Here is a 16679-nt window from a genome sequence, read left to right on the forward strand (position 1 = left end):
TCCCGCCCCTTCGCGCCCCGCCGCCTCCTGGGGTTCGGGCCGCCGCGCCTCTGCCTGCCGGACGCCGCCGGTGCGGAGGAGCGGGAGGACGGCGCCGGAAGGTAGGAGCCAGCCGCGCCTCGCCACGGACCCTGGAACCCTGCGCCAAGCTCAGGGGGCGCGCGTGTGCGCGTGTGTCCGCTCGCGCGTGTGTGTCCACGCGTGTGTGCGCGTGAGCTCACTAGACAGCGTGCACCAGCGCGCACCCTAACACGGTTTTGGAGCTCAGTGCAGTCTCAGGTCGCTGGGGCGGGGGCGCCGAAGTCAGGGGTGAGCCTTATCCTGTGCCAAGCGCGCTCGCTGTGCCTGACGCCCTGCGGAAAGCGTCTGCCGTGGTGTTATATTCGCTTGGTCCTCCCAGACCCTGTGAGGCAAGCGGAATTATCCCGCTTAATCAAAGGGAAGGGGAGCTGGGCGTGGTGGCGGGAGGCTGAAGCAGGAGGCTGAAGCAGGAGGATCCCTGCGAGTTCGAGGTCAGCCTGGGCTACATGGTGAGTTCAAGGCCAGCATGAACTACACAGCAAGACCTTGTCTCAGAAAACCAAACCAACCGACCAACCAGCCAACCAGCCAGCCAACCAACCAACGAACCAACCAGAAAGAGAAAACTAACAAAACGAAAACTAAGGTCAAGGACCAAAGCACAGAGGTTTGGTAATTTACAAGGACATCCAGCTACTGAGTAATGGAGCACAGATTCACATCTCAATTGTCCTGATCTCCAACCTGTGTCCCCGCCCATGGCTTTCTGCAGACGTCAGAACACAGGCCGCTGTGACGGTCTCTGCACAGGCAGGGACAGGTGGCGGGGAGACTGTCCTTTACACCTCACCAGCTTCCCTGGCTCCCCTCTTGGGACCCCTGCTATCCCCATTCGCCTCTCACCCTGAGAGCTTTGGGTACCCGGAGTGTGGATTTGGGGGCTGGGGGCTGCGCCTCACCCCAGCACGGACCCCACGGCCAGGCAGAGCACAGATGGTCTGGTCTCAGGCATGGGGAGCGGGGCTGCTCGGGGCTGGCGCAGGGCTGACCGGGTGGGCGGGGCGAGGGCGCCCGGTGCGGGCAGCAGTAGTCCTGGAGCTGCGTTCCGCATCAGCCTTCCAGCGAGGTTGCGAGGGGTGTCTGCACAGAGAGGACCTGGCGGCGTTCAGGGGCGGTAGATGGGCCACCCGCATGGGTGGAGCTGGGCGAAAGGGTGAGGACGACAGTAACAGACACTGCTTGACAACGACAGTGATTTTCCTGGCCTTAAGCGTGGAAACCACGGTCCACACTGGTCCTTTGTTCCTGGGAGCCGAGGCGCGCGCATGCGGTGTACGCCCGAGATCGCGTTTCCCTGTCCGCGTTTGGTGACCGCGGGTGCACTGCCTCTGTGCAGGGAGAATCGGATGTAAAGCGCAGCTCGGGGCAGAGTTCAAGTCCCAGCTGTGCAAAGGAAAAAAAGTCCCAGGCATTGTGCTTTCTGTCAGGGCGGCTCCTCTCAGGAGGCGCTGGGTTTCCAGGTGGCTTGCACGGAAGCGCTGCCTGTGGGGAGGAACCGCGGTCCGGGCCGGGCCGTTTCACCCCCTCTTGTCTCTGGGGCCTCCTCGCAGGTGTCAAGCTCTGCGTGTCACGGTCGTGTTTTTGAGCGAATGCTCAGCTTCCTTAGGGGGCGCTGCAAACACCAGCAACAGGCAGAGTCGGGTTCAGGAAGGAAAATCTCATGAAATGGAATGATTTCCATAAGCTCCTGACTGTCTGTCCGCACACATGGACATGTACCTATTTTATACCTTTATAGTGAGTGCATTCAGTAGAGGCGTTATGGCCATACACATATGGAATGTTTTCAGCATTCCAGATATACTATTCTGAGTGCGCAAGTAAGTCCCCTAGGTCGGTGGCTGTCCACCTTGGCTGCATGTTAGAACTGATTGGAGACTTAAGAGGACTCAGGGTGCCCAGGTCATGCGCCAGAGCGGGTTGGAGCTCAGAATTCATTACTGAGTTTTTTGCAAGCTCCAGGTGAAAGCTAGCAGCCTGGCCAAAGTTTGCTGTTAAAATATTTTCAGGATAATATAATTTAAACCAGGCATGGTAGCGCATGCCTGTTATCCCAGCACTTGGGAGGCTGAGGCAGGAAGATGGAGAGTTGAAAGCAACCTGGGGTATATAGTGAGACCGTGTCTCAGAAAACAAAAACAAACCAACCAAGGTTTTGAATGTAGATAACCAGAGATGCCAATGGATTGGTTGATCACCTAGACTCCAAACTATAGCTATCTATCTATCTATCTATCTATCTATATGTATATACATATACATATATATAATGGATTTAATGCAATCATTATTTACTGTATAATAAACCAGCTAGCAGACAAAAATAAACTTATGTCAGTGATAATTATTATGAATAGAAAAACTAAAGGTAAAAAAAAAGAAAAACTAAAGGTAAGAGATGGGATGATGGATGTGTGTGTGTGTGTGTGTGTATACAGTAGGTTTCCTGTAGAGCGCTCAGGGAAAACCCATACTTTAGAACCTGATATCAACAAATTTTAAAGAAAAGAAAGGACTATGCCATTAATGATTGAGAAATAATTAGTAGTTATCTAAGAAAAATAAGCTTAATTAGGCCCTATTTTCATGCCAAATAAGAACATTAATTATTGGTGCTTTTTTTTTTTTTTTTTTTTTTGTCTTTTTGAGACAGGGTCTTGCAATGTAGTTCAGGCTGGCCTTGAACTCACTTTGTAGCCCAGGCTGGCCTCAAATTCACAGCAGTGTTCCTCCTGTCTCAGCCTCCTGAGTGCTGGGATTACAGGGGTATACCACCACGTCTAGATATTAGTGAATTTTTGAAAAGAACATGACTCAGCCATAAAAATGAAGAAAATACAGATAAACATATTTTTACCCCTGGAGGAAAGAAATGTTTTATATTTGAAAGTAATGGAAAAAATCACAAAAGAAAAGAATGATTGTTTCGACTCCTCTGATATTAACATACCAAAAGAGGAATTAAAAGTAAACCAAGCACCAAACATCTGAGAGTGGGGCAAAGGGTATAAAGAAGTGGTTCATAAATATAGAAATAAAATGCTTAATAATACTCGATTAATAAGTGCTTCATTTATAACAAAAAGAAATGGGGATTAAAAAACAGTGAGACGTTGTGTTTCCGTCCTGCCTGCCTGGGTAGGTATTAAAAATGAGACTGTTGAGTGCTCACTGCGGGCAATGGAAACTTCTGCACCGTGGAGGGGGAAGTGGGAGTTCTTCCAGCGTTTCTGGAGTGTGGTTTTGTGGTACGCATTTATCGTGGGTACAAGTGTGACCCATTTATTCTCCTGCCAGGTAGTCGCACCAACAAATGATGAGAAATGCAAATGAAAATGACATTTCCGTGGCATTTATTATTCCCCAGACCTTTTGCAATAGTGATAATAAGGGCCTGGCGGTTTCCCATCAGCTCTGGAAGACAGTGTTCTTGTCGCCCCTGGATACAGAAGTGAGAACAGAGAGGGTCAGTAACTTGCCTTGTGGTAACACAGCTGGTAGAAGAGAAGGAGAAGCGTCACATTCGACCAGGCTGATGCTGAGGCCATGCTGCAAAATCTGAGCCCAGCTCCTGACGCAGCGCCATGGCCCTGGGGTTATTTTATAATACGGATCCTTGTGTAGATGGTGATACATCCACTGGAGGAGTAGCAGGTGGCAGTTAAAATGGTGTTAGCCAAAAGACCACTGTGGTACAGGAAAGTGCTGGTATGTAACACTGACAGAATGCAAGATGTAAAATCAGTTAAGCTCCATTTAAGTATTTGAAAATATACAGAAAAACGTAAGGCACCAAAACATAGCGCTAAAAGTATGCGTGTTGAAATTTTTTCCATCTTTTGGACTTCATTTTGAAAATATCCTGCATTGGGCATGAATTGCTTTAGAAATCAGGACAAAGATCCAAAAAGAAGAAAGAAGAAACTTAAAAGTTACAGATAAGCAAAAAACAAACCAAACCCCCAAACGTAATACTACACCCTCTAAAATCCTTGAGTACAAGAGTTGTAATATTTTTAGCCTCCTACATTTATTTTACTAATAATGGCTAGGCTAGCCACAAGTGAGCACAGTAGTTTTGACAGTTCTCAAAATAGCTCTCTTTTCCTGGATATAGCTTCGTTATATAATGAAGTATCAGTCTCTTCCTTTCAAACATGCAACTTAGCAAGTGGCTTCACAATTTAATTCACACGTCTGCACGTCCGGTGAGCTCTGGGACCGTCAGCTGCTTTGTACATGAGGACCCGAGTGCATTCATCCGGGGACTCTCGGCTCACAGGATCCCGAATCGTCTCACAGCCCTGCCCCTCGGTCAGCCCCAGGAAAGACTACAAAAGCGGCGGCCTGGGTAGGGCTGTGTCAGCCTTTACGCGAAAAATGACATAAAGGAAACAGCACTTTGCGTTTGACCTGGCATGAAAGAATAGACGGAGGTGATGGTGACACAAACGCGTGTGCATGGGCAGCGGCCGCTTTCCCACCAGAGCTGCTCGGGTCTGACGGTGGGCAGGGGGTGCTTTCCGCACATGCTCATCCCTTCACGCGGTTGGCTGCGGTCTCCTGGAAATTCCACCAGAGAGCGGGTGATGCTATTCACAAGGACTGGAGGAGGAAGTAGCTTGGCAGCTTCATCATTCAACTTTTTCCGCGGCCGGGGTGTTATCAGCTCTCCCCCTGTTAGGAGGGGCGGTGAACATCGTGGGGTTGTCACTGCGTACCCAGAGGTCTTCGTAGGCAGCAGCTGGCTTCATTCTGCGGTGAGCCTGGAGCCAGGCCTCCTTGTTGCTTGTCTCTGCGGCAGCAGGGCTGGACCCAGAGCTTGCCGCGCTGAGCGGGAGCTCTGTTGCCTCCAGGGCTAGCCGCGGGCTCCCTTCTCTGCTTTGGCGATGAGCAGACCGCCGGGAGACTCCTGCAGCTCCCGGTGCTGCTCCGCTCCTCTGAGCTTTGTCCAACCGGTGCGTGCGTCCCTGAGCCGAGCCCTTTGCAGCACACCCCGTCCCTCCACCGAGAGGGGAGGCTGAGATGCAGACCTCGAGGTTTGGGATTCTTCCTGGACTGCCGGATTCAGTGAGTGGGCTCTGCTGGGAGACGCCGCTTGCATTCTGCTCTCCAAACTGTGACTAGAAGGGTGAAGACCGAGGCCCTGAGGGCAGAGTTCAGGGCAGACGGCGGTCACAGGGGTCACGGTCAGTGGAAAGGGCGGGTTCAGAGTGCAGGGCGCTGGGGCTCAGTCTCAGAATCCCTAAGATAAACATGTGGGTGTGTGAGTGCAGAAGGCCCCACATGTGCACAGCCTTTGCCAATCACAAGTGCTGGTGGGTGCTGACAGTGTCCAGGGCTCGGACCGGACGTCGGAGAGGCCCAGAGACTGAGTCCTGAGACATGGGAAACTGTCACTGTGAAGAAGGAAGGCAGGTTTTAGAAAATTCAGCCCACAAATCCAGATCTAACTGCAAATCCTGTTGATTGAGCCTTGATCCGTGGAGCGGCGCCTGCAGGACACAGTGGACCTTATAAGGGTGTGGCCTCAGGGGTCTTGGGCGTGGCCCCTGGAAGGGGAGAGGCGGTGTTTGCACACCACAGAGCACTGCTTTGCCATAGAGAAGGATAAACTGGAGCCGTTGTAGGAAAGTGGATGCAGCTTGAGATCATAATATTACGTGAAATAAATTAGACACACAAACTTCAGTATCACATGGTTCCTGTCATGTGAAAAACCCAAAGTCTAAATAAATTAAAAAGCAAAGTATAAGATAGACGATAGGAAAGAGGGAGTTAGCCTTTTGCAGATGGGAAGAGGACCTGCAGATGGAGGAGGGGCAGGGGAGACGGGAGCAGAAGCACAACGTGTTACCATGCCACATGCATCCGGCCTCTTGGAAGCACTGTCCCGTTGCCCTCAACTTTGGCCTCGCAGGCGGGATTTAGTAGACCAGGCCTAAAAGGTCTAGGACCTAGAGTACTAGAAAGTTGCATTTTTAGGTATTTTTTCTGGAAGCTGAAATTCATTGCCTTGAAATTTTGTCAATTCTGTATTGCTGAAAGTTCTGAGAACTGGCCGCGTTTTCAGGAATACGAAAATCTTTTGGGCTGCTTTTTGAATGTTTGTGTGTCAGAAGATTGTTTTAAGACTCCTTTTGCAGACAGGCACGTTTTCTTTCATTTGGAGGCTTTGTCTTAACCTGTCCTATTGTGTTTTCCAGGGGAGCCGTTTGCAGCAGGAGCCTAAGCATGCGTCGCGGAGAATTGTTCTTGACACTTTGGGTTCTTACAGTTAGAAGCACTTCCGGTAAGAGATTACTGTTATTCACAAACGTGCGTCATTAATAATTCATGGTGTTGCTCTGTGGTGTGGAGGTGGGTACTGAAGACGCTGAATTTATTAAAATTTACTGATTTAACTTTTTACTTTGGAAAACTGATAACTATTTGGTGTCCTTGGTGTAGAGAATGAAAGTGTCATGGGAATAGGATCAAGTAAGGAAAATGCACATGGTATCCTTGAGAAAGGGAAGAGTTAGCCCTCCAGCTTTACACAGAGAGAGAACTTGTATTTGTCTTAGAAGGAAATTTACTTCCTGTTACTTGAAGACAAGGAGGCAACCATCTTTATTACTGGTTTTTAGAAAGTTTATGCACATTCTCTCCTTCCTGAGAGAAGGTAAAACCCATCTCATTCTTTGGAAAAAACAGGGAAAGTACAGGTCTTAAATATTAGGAGGCTGCAAGGTGTATGCAAGGGAGAGAGAGACTGATCAGATGGGGAGCTCAAGCGGGCTTCCAAGCAGATGGCAAACACAGTGGTACTTGGATTCATAAACTCAGCTCTATCCATGATTCTGGTGACGAACTGAATCACATTTCCCCGTAGGGTGCTATGTCACCCAATGCAGAGTTTGCCAAAGGAAGCAAAGGTTTGTGAATTCTGTTTGCAAAAGGAGGAGTGTTCATGAACTGAGGCACCACTGTACCACTTTCAATTTATTGATGGTGACTGGATGTTCCATTTTTCTACTGGAAGGATTCTGAGAGCCCATTCCTGGGGGAAGAGTTCTGTGATGGAGCAGCAAGGTTTCCCGAAGGCTCTGCAGGAGAAAGGAGCACAGGTGTTCATTGGCCTTGGTCTGTTGTCTGTGTGAGGGATCCCTGGCCCAAGCCTTCTACTCTGAGAGTTACTGAGGAAGGTAGCGCAGAGTTAAGCTGTTGATACTTCATGTCGTACAGGTCCAGGCTTGAGGTCTGGTTACGCGCACGGATCTGTGTGATGTTGCCATGGTTTTCTATAATGGCAAGGCCCACATGAAAGGGATGAGGTAGATCTCTCCTGAATATGGAGTGACCCATCAGAAACTACTGAGTGAAAAAGCTGGGTGCAGAGTGTACGTGTTACGGTGACATTCTCTGTGGACATACAACAATGACCTCACTCTGGGTACCATGAAACATGTTTCAGGCACAGAAAGAGCTCTGTAGCGTGTCACAGGAGGCTACGAAGGTCCCAGTCTCCTCCCCCAGGTACTTGGGGAGCATCTTCTGTGAATGGTCACTGTGGGTAGGAAGGGCAATGTTCCACCAGTGGGGTTGTTAAACTGAGTGGAAGTTAGGGGACAGCACCCCTGACTCATCCAAACTCGGGGCAATTGCAGACACAGACCTGACCCCGGGAGATCCAGGTTCTTGGCTCTTACAGCCACTCGTGGAGGAGAGGAGAGGTTATGGCTCCTGCGCCACACAGCATGATCTCTGCTCATTTCTACAAGCGGAGCCCACTCCTCACCAGCTTTGGACTGACCAGCAATGCCAGGCTTTACTGCTCTTGGTGAAGTTAACGGTCTGAAGACAGGAGCTGCCCGGGCAGTGTACATGTTCAGCTGCCTTCTACCCATCCCCGGAAACTCTGAATTCCACATAGATTTCTCCACTTCCTAACTTCCTCCAAAGAGGACCGAGTGCACATGTCATCAAAACACAGGCACATGTGCTTGGAGAAGTATTTTTAACATTTGTCAAAACCTGGAAACCTAGAAATGACCCAAATGTCCAGTAGACCCTTGTTCAATAACCCAAATCTCCAGTGTTTGTCCACTTACAGAATGAATGAATAGTGAAGCAGTAGCACAGCTGGATACTACATGACAGAGAAAAGAACCCCTCACAGCTACACGCAGCAGCGTGGATGCCTGTCTTAGATATGAAGGTGCACAAATGTCCAGACACAGAAGAGCATGTAGTGCATGGTTTATGTGCTTTACTACATGCAGATCTTTAAGGGGAAAATAAAAGAACTGTTAATAACGTACTGTAGTTCTGAGTGTCAATTAAAACTAACGCCCACATGGCTTTCACCTTCTGTGTTGAAGTACTGAAGTGTGAAATAGAGATTATATAACAGCCACGGACTCCTACCCTGTGAGTTTCAAAGTCACCCTCTGCCACGGGAGCGCTGCTTCCTCTTTTGGCTGGTTGACAACACTGAGTGAAAACCAGACTGTTGCTTTGCGAAATAAACCCCAACTAGAGAGAGAGCTTTCTGTCCATGTCCTTACGGGATGCCTCCTTTACCTAAATGATGCCCATGCTCCCGGAGCAGCGGAGGACAGGGTGTGAGTGGTCTCCTGATGCCACCTTGGACCCCTGGAGGTCCAGCACAAGGAAATGAGGACCTACTGTGTGCGTGCAAAGATCAGACGCATTCTCAAAGCAAGAGGATGGGGTGGGTTGAGAAGGTGTGGGCAGAAGACAAAGAGAGCTCGGAGAGGGACAGGACAGATCCCTGGCTTGGGGGTCAGGTGTGCTAAGGGATCCCTGACTACCCGCCTGGTCACCTCCAGCAGTGACAGGCATCCTCACACCCTGAGCGTGGGGGGAGGCCTGTGCTGCTCCCTCACCTGACCTGCAGAGGGGCAGCGGGTGTGGCTCAGCCTGGGGTGGGTGGGTGAGGCTTCGAGGATGCCTTTTATGGGGACTCCCCTGCGGGGGACATTTGGGGCCAATATGGCAACACTAGTACCTGTGACTGTCCTTATCAAGAAGCTGTAATGTGAAGTATTGTAGAGATCGCTTCCGGTCCTTGTCGCGGCCCAGGAAGTTATATTTGTGATCCCATGGAAAGTTATTGGAATTCTAGTGAGTTAATTCCAGTCTACCACTTCCAGTGCAACCCATGGCTGGAGTAAAGACACTAAGGCATATTTGTAGTTATGGATCACCAAGGGGCCCTACGTCCAGCCATGATGGTGACCATCTGGAACAAAGGCCTCGACTGAAGGCCAAACCTGGGTTTTATTCATTCATGAAGAAGGGAGTGGCTTGAGGATGAGCGACTGTGAGAAAGGCGGGAAGTAGGTGAGTGCCGTGAGCTGGGCTAGGTGGGAGGCCTGAAATCACCTCTGCAAATGCAGAGAGGAGATGCAGAAAGGGTGATCTGCGTAACACAGTTGAAGTAACATCTAAAGTTCTGGGGTTGGTGCTGCAGCTCTGATGTGTCATCTTTTATGTGTAATGCTTGAAGCCCCAGGAAGTCATAGCCTCTTCCCGAGGCTCAATGCCAGCCAGCAGTGTGGAGCATTGGCTCACACATCCCGCCTCATCCTGGCTCTCTCGTGGGATCAACAGAGTCGGGGCAGTCCGGAGAAACACGCCTGCTGTCTGCAAAGATCACCATCAGCACCTTGGCTAGACCAATATGCATTGCTTAAAGCCAAATGAAGAGATAAGGACAAGTCCTAGCCAGCTCTGTACACGTCAGTACATGGAAATAGGGTCAGGCTCAGCCAAAATGGAGGCAATTGCTTCTCTTTCCAGGAGAGTTGCCTAGGTGGTCCTCTGCATAGTATTATATTTTACAAGGTGACACTACCCATATCTACCTCTTGGCTATGGTATGTTATGTTCTTACACCTTCCTGTTTAGGAGAATGATCTAGTTTGTCGATGCCTATACCCTGAATGTGTATACCCTCCTAGCATTAGAAAAACTAAATGTGGTGCTGAGATTTCTCAGAACTTTCTTACTAACTTTGCTTCTTCCCCCAGTGTGTTATGTTAGAAGAGAACATATTACCTTCATCGTTTGTTTTTATTTTTCCTTTGCCTCTGCTAATCTTTAGGGGAAGATTGTATTTCACGGCTCCACGTTAATGTGGTAGAAGGGGAACCTTTTTACCTCAAATATTGCTCCTCTGCTCTGAGAAGTAAGGCAGCCGCCATAAAATGGTACAAAAGCGACGCCCCCCATGGGCATGCTGAGCTGCACCTGGGCACCTCAGCCCGGATTACTCTGCATAAGGACGTCTTGGAGTTTTGGCCGGTGGAGTTAGAGGATGAGGGATCCTACTTTTGCCAGTCAGGGTGAGTATATCTTTGATTTCATTGTATTTCTTAGGACTCTTGGCCTTTGCGAAGCAACCCAATATAGGAAAGTGTGAAAGTGGAGCTGCTCCTGTGGTGTGGGTGCTCTGGTCAAAGAAACCTGTGACTAGGACTTCTGATGGTGTCACGTGTAGCGAGGGCAGCAGGCAGCCTCCGTGGGAGGGAGTGGGGCTGACAGAGACTGGTGTGGTCTTCACGGGCCACTGGGAAGCAGGTGGCAGAGCCCCTGGGGGTGCGTTCAGTGGGCACTGAGAGGCCAGGCAGGATGGGCTTTGTTGTCTACTTGTGCCTGGGCGCTAGACGCTGCCAGCTTCAGAATCGAGGCATAGGATTCCTGTGACCTGACAGCAACCAGCTGAGTGTGTCGGCCGCTGCGCTGTGACTGAACTTGGCCGTCATTATAGAAACCTACTTACACACACCTGTGTGTGCACGTATGTGGACACACGTGTGTGTGCTGTTGTAAGGCTGGCTGCGTGGTGTTGCTGAGCTCAGGTTTCTCTTAGAAATCTCACTCTTCCCTTTCGAGTTCGGATCATTATCACCCACGCTTGTTAGAGCAGAGGCAGAGGAAGAAAGAGAGTTCACAGTGAAACCTCAGCACCACTTCTGTGGTTCCACACCAAATGAGGTCATGGTTTTTCATTTTTATGCGTAGAAACTCCCGAGAGTCACAAAGCAATTGCAAAACTCTTTGAAGAACCAACACGCTGTACATAGCCCCTTAGCAGCGATAATTACAGAAATGGGCCACAACTGGACGTTTTCATAGCGAGTAAGGAAGAGTGAAGACCTTAAAAAGGGTGGAGGAAGAGAACCATGAACACCACCTTGCTGAATCCCAGTGAATGAAGGAGTCATTTAAGGCCCCCAGGCTCTGGGTCGGGCAGGAAGTGGATGGAGGCATGGAGCCGGCCACCTGTGGCCTCCCCGGCAGTCGGAGGGGAGAGGACGTTTGCCACCATTCTGAGGGGAGCTGGAGCGCACAGCGGGGTCCGGGAGCAGATCGAGTTATTCAGAGAAGGAGGGTGGAGAGGAGTCCAGAGAGACCCAGGCCGGTGCACAGGAGAGGGCAGGAAAGGACTGTGTTTGGTGACCAAACCGCACAGCTGTGGGGACTGGGGTCAGCTTAGAGAGGCTGTGGCTCTGACAGTGGAGCCTTCTGCACGGAGTGGACGCGCTCCTGTGAGCACCCAGAGCATGAGTGGGCAGAGATCTTCAGCCAGCGCGGTCCCCAAGCAACAGCTTGTGCTTGCTGCATGTGCGTGCGTGCGTGTGCATGGTGTATGCATGTGTTTCTGTGCGTGTGTGTGTGCGTGTGTGTGTGTGTGTGTGTACTGGCTCAGTGAGTGAGCCTTTGTACTTTGGTGTGGAAGATGTCAGTTGCCAGACTGCTTGGAATTCACCCATCACAACTACAATTCTCTAATATTTTAGGAGTGTACTGGGTGTGCGTGCATGTTGATGTATGTGCATGTATATGTGTGTGTGCATGTATGTGCATGTGTGTGTGTGTATGTGTGTGTGTAGACTGCTCTGGTTTTTATCTTCAACTCGTGACAGTTATGAAATTTCTTGCTCCTCTGAACCAAGATAATGAGGCAGAGCAGAGTTTAGACCTCAGTAAAGCAATTTCTTTATACAGGAATTAGGAAAAATGTATTGGATGTGCTACTACGTGGGTGATCCTTGCGATGTTTCTGTGGTGATCACAAAATACCTTTACACCTTTATTTCATAGAAATGATACCCAGAAATGGATGGTAAAAGTTATCAGAAGAAATAATCAGAGCTGTTTTACTGAAAAACAAGTAAAAAGTAAAAATGTGGGAGTTACGAAATCTTTGCAGATACCCTGCAATAATAGTTACTATAAAGATCGGATCCACAGAACGTCACTGTACAAGGTAACATTTCAGCCTGCGGGGTGGCAGGAGAGAGGGGACCCTGGGATGAACTGTGACGGCCTGGAACTCTTTGTTCTCGCAGCAGACGAGCGGTCCACGTTGCACAGCTTGGGTGGCCTGGCTCAGCTCGGTGTCCCGTGGGAGTGGAGCAGCTGGCCCGAGTCGTATCAGGGGCTCAGTGAATGAGGGCACCTTGCCCTCTTCTGCCTTTCCCTCACTTTCTCCTTCTCTTTCAATCGTTCACCGATCCATGGAGCTTGCCATGGATGACTGAGCAGCTCTGGGAGAGGCACCCACAGCCTCTGCGTGAGCTACATCCTTAGGCTTTAGTTACTTTCCCGTTGCTGGGATGAAGCTCCTGCCACCTGCAGTTTTGCGGGGACAGCGTCACTAGCTCACCGTTTTGGACATTGGTTTGGTCTGCAGTCTGCTGGCTGACGGGCCTGGGGGAGGGCAGCTGCGCAACCATGGAAGCAGAGAGAAAAAGCAGAAGTCAGGACAAGAGCGCGTCCTTCCCGGTCACACCCACTGAATGGCTCCAGCCATGGGCAGCCGTGAATACCTCCATGGATGAACTGCCCCGCCCAGGAGGTTTTGGGGAGACTTTTTAGATCCAAATCATAACAAAACTTTTTTTTTTTTTAAATTTTAAGACAGGGTCTTGTTTAGTCACTGAATTGCCCAGGCTGGGCTTAAACTCATGATCCTCCTGCTTCAGCCTCCTCTTTCAATGATGAATTTTAAGGAATGTTAGTTTCAGGTATTTCATTTTCTTCTGCCACATATATTTAACATGTAAAATTTGGTTACATATTTTTTGAATATAGAAGCTCCTTTTTTAAAATTTAGAAAATGGAGAAATGATGAAGAAAACCAGAATTGCCCGTTATTAATTACATCGATACCTTGTTTTTTTTTCTTTTCTGTGTAAACATCACATCTGCTCTCTAGGAAGTGATTTACTATATTGCTTGTGTCTTTCTTTTATCCACTGAAAAATCACATGTGGTGATTCTCCCTCATATTTAAGAATTTTTTCCAAATGGGATTCTGTTTCTGATTTCATCCAAAGCATCCCCCTGCTTTGGGACATTTGTGAGCTTCCTGTTGTTCACTTTTATTTAAACATGAGCCTATCCAAAAGTCCTTGGGTGGTTATAAGATGCATCTTGAACAGCTCCATAAGTGTAAATTACTGGATCGAATAAGACGTTGAAGGCTTTCAATCCTCATTGTTAGACTCTTCTCCAGGGAGCTGGGCCAGGGTAGGGATCCTCTTCCCCACATCCCCGCAAGCTGGAAATAGTTATCTTAGTGTGTTTAGAGACTTGCCACTGCTCCCAGCATGGTCATGCACAGCTAGAATTCCATCACTTGAGTAAGAGGCTGAGGCAGGAGGATTTCGAGTTGAAAGCCACTCTGGGCAACTTAGGGAGCATGGTGAATTTAAGCCCAGCTAGGACTGCACAAAGTGAGACTGTATCGAAAAGCAAAATAAACACACACAGAATAAGGCATGCAAAGCTTCTGAAACGCTTTGCTTTTTTCCATTTCTTTTCTTAATAATAAATTTAAAGATGTATTTTCTTTACCTTTGTCTCCTTTTTATATCTCCTCTGCTTTCTTGGCTGGTTCACCTTGTTCTTGCTGGAGCACATGTACCCACACAGTGTGTGTGTACAGACACCGCCTGGGCCCCCGACACAACTCAAGCCGTGTGATGAAAATGAAGAGGCTTATGTGTCCTGGAAAAATCCACCTGGTGTATAAAATTTTGGTTTATACAGAAACGTATTCCAGACTCAAGGGCCACTTGGAGCTTCTCTAGCCTGTTCTAGACCCTGACAGGGTGTGGCCCAGTAGCCAGTACTTGGCCCGCTCGGAGGGAGAAGTGTGCGGGCTGTGGGTATCACCCTGTCGGGTCAGCTGCTCAGCACCCGCTGTCCCATTGGGCCTCTGAGGCAGCCCAGGGGCATCTGCCATGGGTTCCCGTGACGTTCATGGAAATTATGAGAGTGAGTGAGGGGACTGAGACAGAGCCACCTGTACCCACAGCTTTGAATATTGCTGGTGCCTTCCCAGTCTGTCTGCTGCCTTCTGAGACAGCATGTGGGGGTCTCAGCTGCGAGGTTCTCGCTTCTGAGGAACCTGCCCCGCACGGCCATTCCGTACACAGGACTGGACTGAGCGTGTGACGAGGTAGCTCGTGCAGCAGGTTTGGATCCAAGCAGGAACTTGTTGTTGTGGTAGAGTCTCCGTCTCTCTGTTCCTCTCTGTCTCCGTGTCTCTGTGTCTCTGACTCTGTATCTCTGTGTGTCTGTCTCTCTCCGTGTCTCTGTGTCTGTCTCTCTGATTAAAAGACAATAATGACAACGGACACGGTGCCCCACTTCTGTCACCCAGTCTGTATTAAGAATGGCAGCAGCAGTAGCCATCACAGGACTCCCTTCCTGGCTCCAAGACCAGCACTGCCAATCACAGGATCTCGATCTACTCTGTTTTCCTTTCCCTCTGAAATCTTAAGGTTTAACAGTGTAAACGATTGTAACATATGAACACTCCTTTACTTATTTAAAATATTTTAATTTGCTTTTCGAAAAACAGGACTGTATAAAGATAGCAGAAAGCAATCTATTCTATCTAAAGCCCATACAGAAGAACGCGGAGTTTAAGGACCAGGGTTATTACTCCTGTGTATTTTCTCTTCATCATAACGGGAAACTGTACAACATCACCGAAACCCTCAATATAACAATAGTTGAAGGTAAGAGAAATCTCAGAATTGTGCAGAACCCAGCACTGTCCTTCTTGTGCAGCCCCTAGAAACGGAGAGGCTTCTGACTGTATCATAGTTCAAATATCAGGTTTATCATCTTCATTTTGGCTCTGTCCCCTGGCTGGAAAAGTTTTGGGAGCAAATGAAGGCTTGTATGGGAGGCCCTCACATAAGTCTCTTATTTGAAATTTGAGAAACTGTGGAATCTTGCTGCTACCCTTTTGTCTTCACTGTAATATTTATGGCGAGCCTAAATATTTATTGAAGACGTTCATACTCAATAGACTGTCAATAGCCTGGGAGGCAAAGGAAGTAGAGGGATGTGGAATACAGCGAGCAATGCAGCATCCTCCAGGAATTTCATTCTAATCCAGGGAGACATTGAGCAAGCTCGTGTGCTGTGGGATGAGCTGTGGAGGGTGGGGTCCTGGGTGAGGCTTAGGAGTGCAGCTGGCAGCAGGACAGACAGACGCGGGTTCCCCTTGAGCTGCGTCAGGGTGGGAGAGCATTTCCAGGGCACAGGCCCCTCCAGAGGGGCTGGCAGGGTGGGGCTGTGAGGGGTGCTGGCGTGCTGGCTGGAAGGAGGGGGTGGTGTGTAGTCTGGATTGCCGTGACCCCAGACTCTGTAATGTGGAAAAACGAAAGCATGGGCCTTTGCGTGGCAGAGACCTTGGAGGTAACTTAACAACCTCTCACCCTGTTAAGATGCCCTTCTCCTGGTACAGTCCATGCCTGGCCATCCAGTCCGCTCCTGGGAACTCCCAAGGAAATTGATAAATCACACCTTAGCTCTGTCTGGAGCTGATTCTGATGGTTGAGAACGCTTTTCTCCATTGCGTCCCAATATGCCTTCTTACTGCTTCCACCTCCTGCTTTTGTTTGCCACCAGGGCTTCTCAGATCGTCCGGTCCTCTCTTAGAGTACAAGCCCCTTCTATTATTTGAAATCAGCTATCCAGGCACACACCTGTACATCCGCCTACTGCCGCCCTAGCCAAGGACTGCAAACGTAATGTCCTCAAACAACACATGCTCCCACTCCTACGGTTCTGGAGCTCGGGCTTCTGAGTGAGTTTACAGGGCTGAAATAAGGTTGCAGAAGGACTGAGTTCCTTCTGCAGGTTCTAGGGATGAAGAGACTTCTTGGCCTCTCCTGGCTTCCAGAGGCAGCCCGTGTTGGTCAGCTTGAGCCGCCTCAGAGTCACCAGCATGGCCTGCGTGCCTGCCTTACTCTGTCTCATCACCGACAGGTGTGATTGCATTTAGGGTCCACCTGGACAGTCATCCGTAGACCCTTGACTTAATCACACCTGCAGAACTTTCTGGCCTGTATCTTAGTCTTTTCCTCTGCTGTGACAGGGGACCACAGACTGGGCGATGTATAAATGATAGAGATTCCCTTGGCTTATAGCTATGGAGTCTCTGAAGTCACATCTGTTGAGGCCTTTGTGTGTGTCATGGGGAGGGCAAATGAGCACTGCTGAGAGTGAGAAAAATGAAGGGGAGATTCACCCTTCCACAATAACTAACCCCCTGCTGCAGT

The 16679-nt window shown here is 49.3% G+C and overlaps 1 protein-coding gene across 3 annotated transcripts in view; it reads left to right on the forward strand.

Annotated features, from left to right (window-relative positions):
- The first annotated feature begins 7 nt into the window (after positions 1-7).
- Positions 8-16679, forward strand: part of Il18r1 (interleukin 18 receptor 1) — a 32816-nt gene continuing 16144 nt past the window's right edge. For 2 of the 3 annotated variants that reach the window (XM_005400769.2, XM_005400770.2), the window contains exons 1-5: positions 8-101; positions 6288-6373; positions 10193-10433; positions 12196-12361; positions 14966-15125. In XM_005400769.2, coding sequence (XP_005400826.1) covers positions 6316-6373; positions 10193-10433; positions 12196-12361; positions 14966-15125 — 625 coding nt within the window. In that variant the 5' untranslated portion in view covers positions 8-101; positions 6288-6315. Of the gene's footprint in view, positions 102-5074; positions 5152-6287; positions 6374-10192; positions 10434-12195; positions 12362-14965; positions 15126-16679 lie in introns of those variants that run through there. The other variant, XM_013522841.1, reaches the window with a different exon arrangement.

Source organism: Chinchilla lanigera, unplaced genomic scaffold (assembly GCF_000276665.1).
Source record: "Chinchilla lanigera isolate Chin_1 unplaced genomic scaffold, ChiLan1.0 scaffold00069, whole genome shotgun sequence".
NCBI classification, from domain to species: Eukaryota; Metazoa; Chordata; class Mammalia; order Rodentia; family Chinchillidae; genus Chinchilla; species Chinchilla lanigera.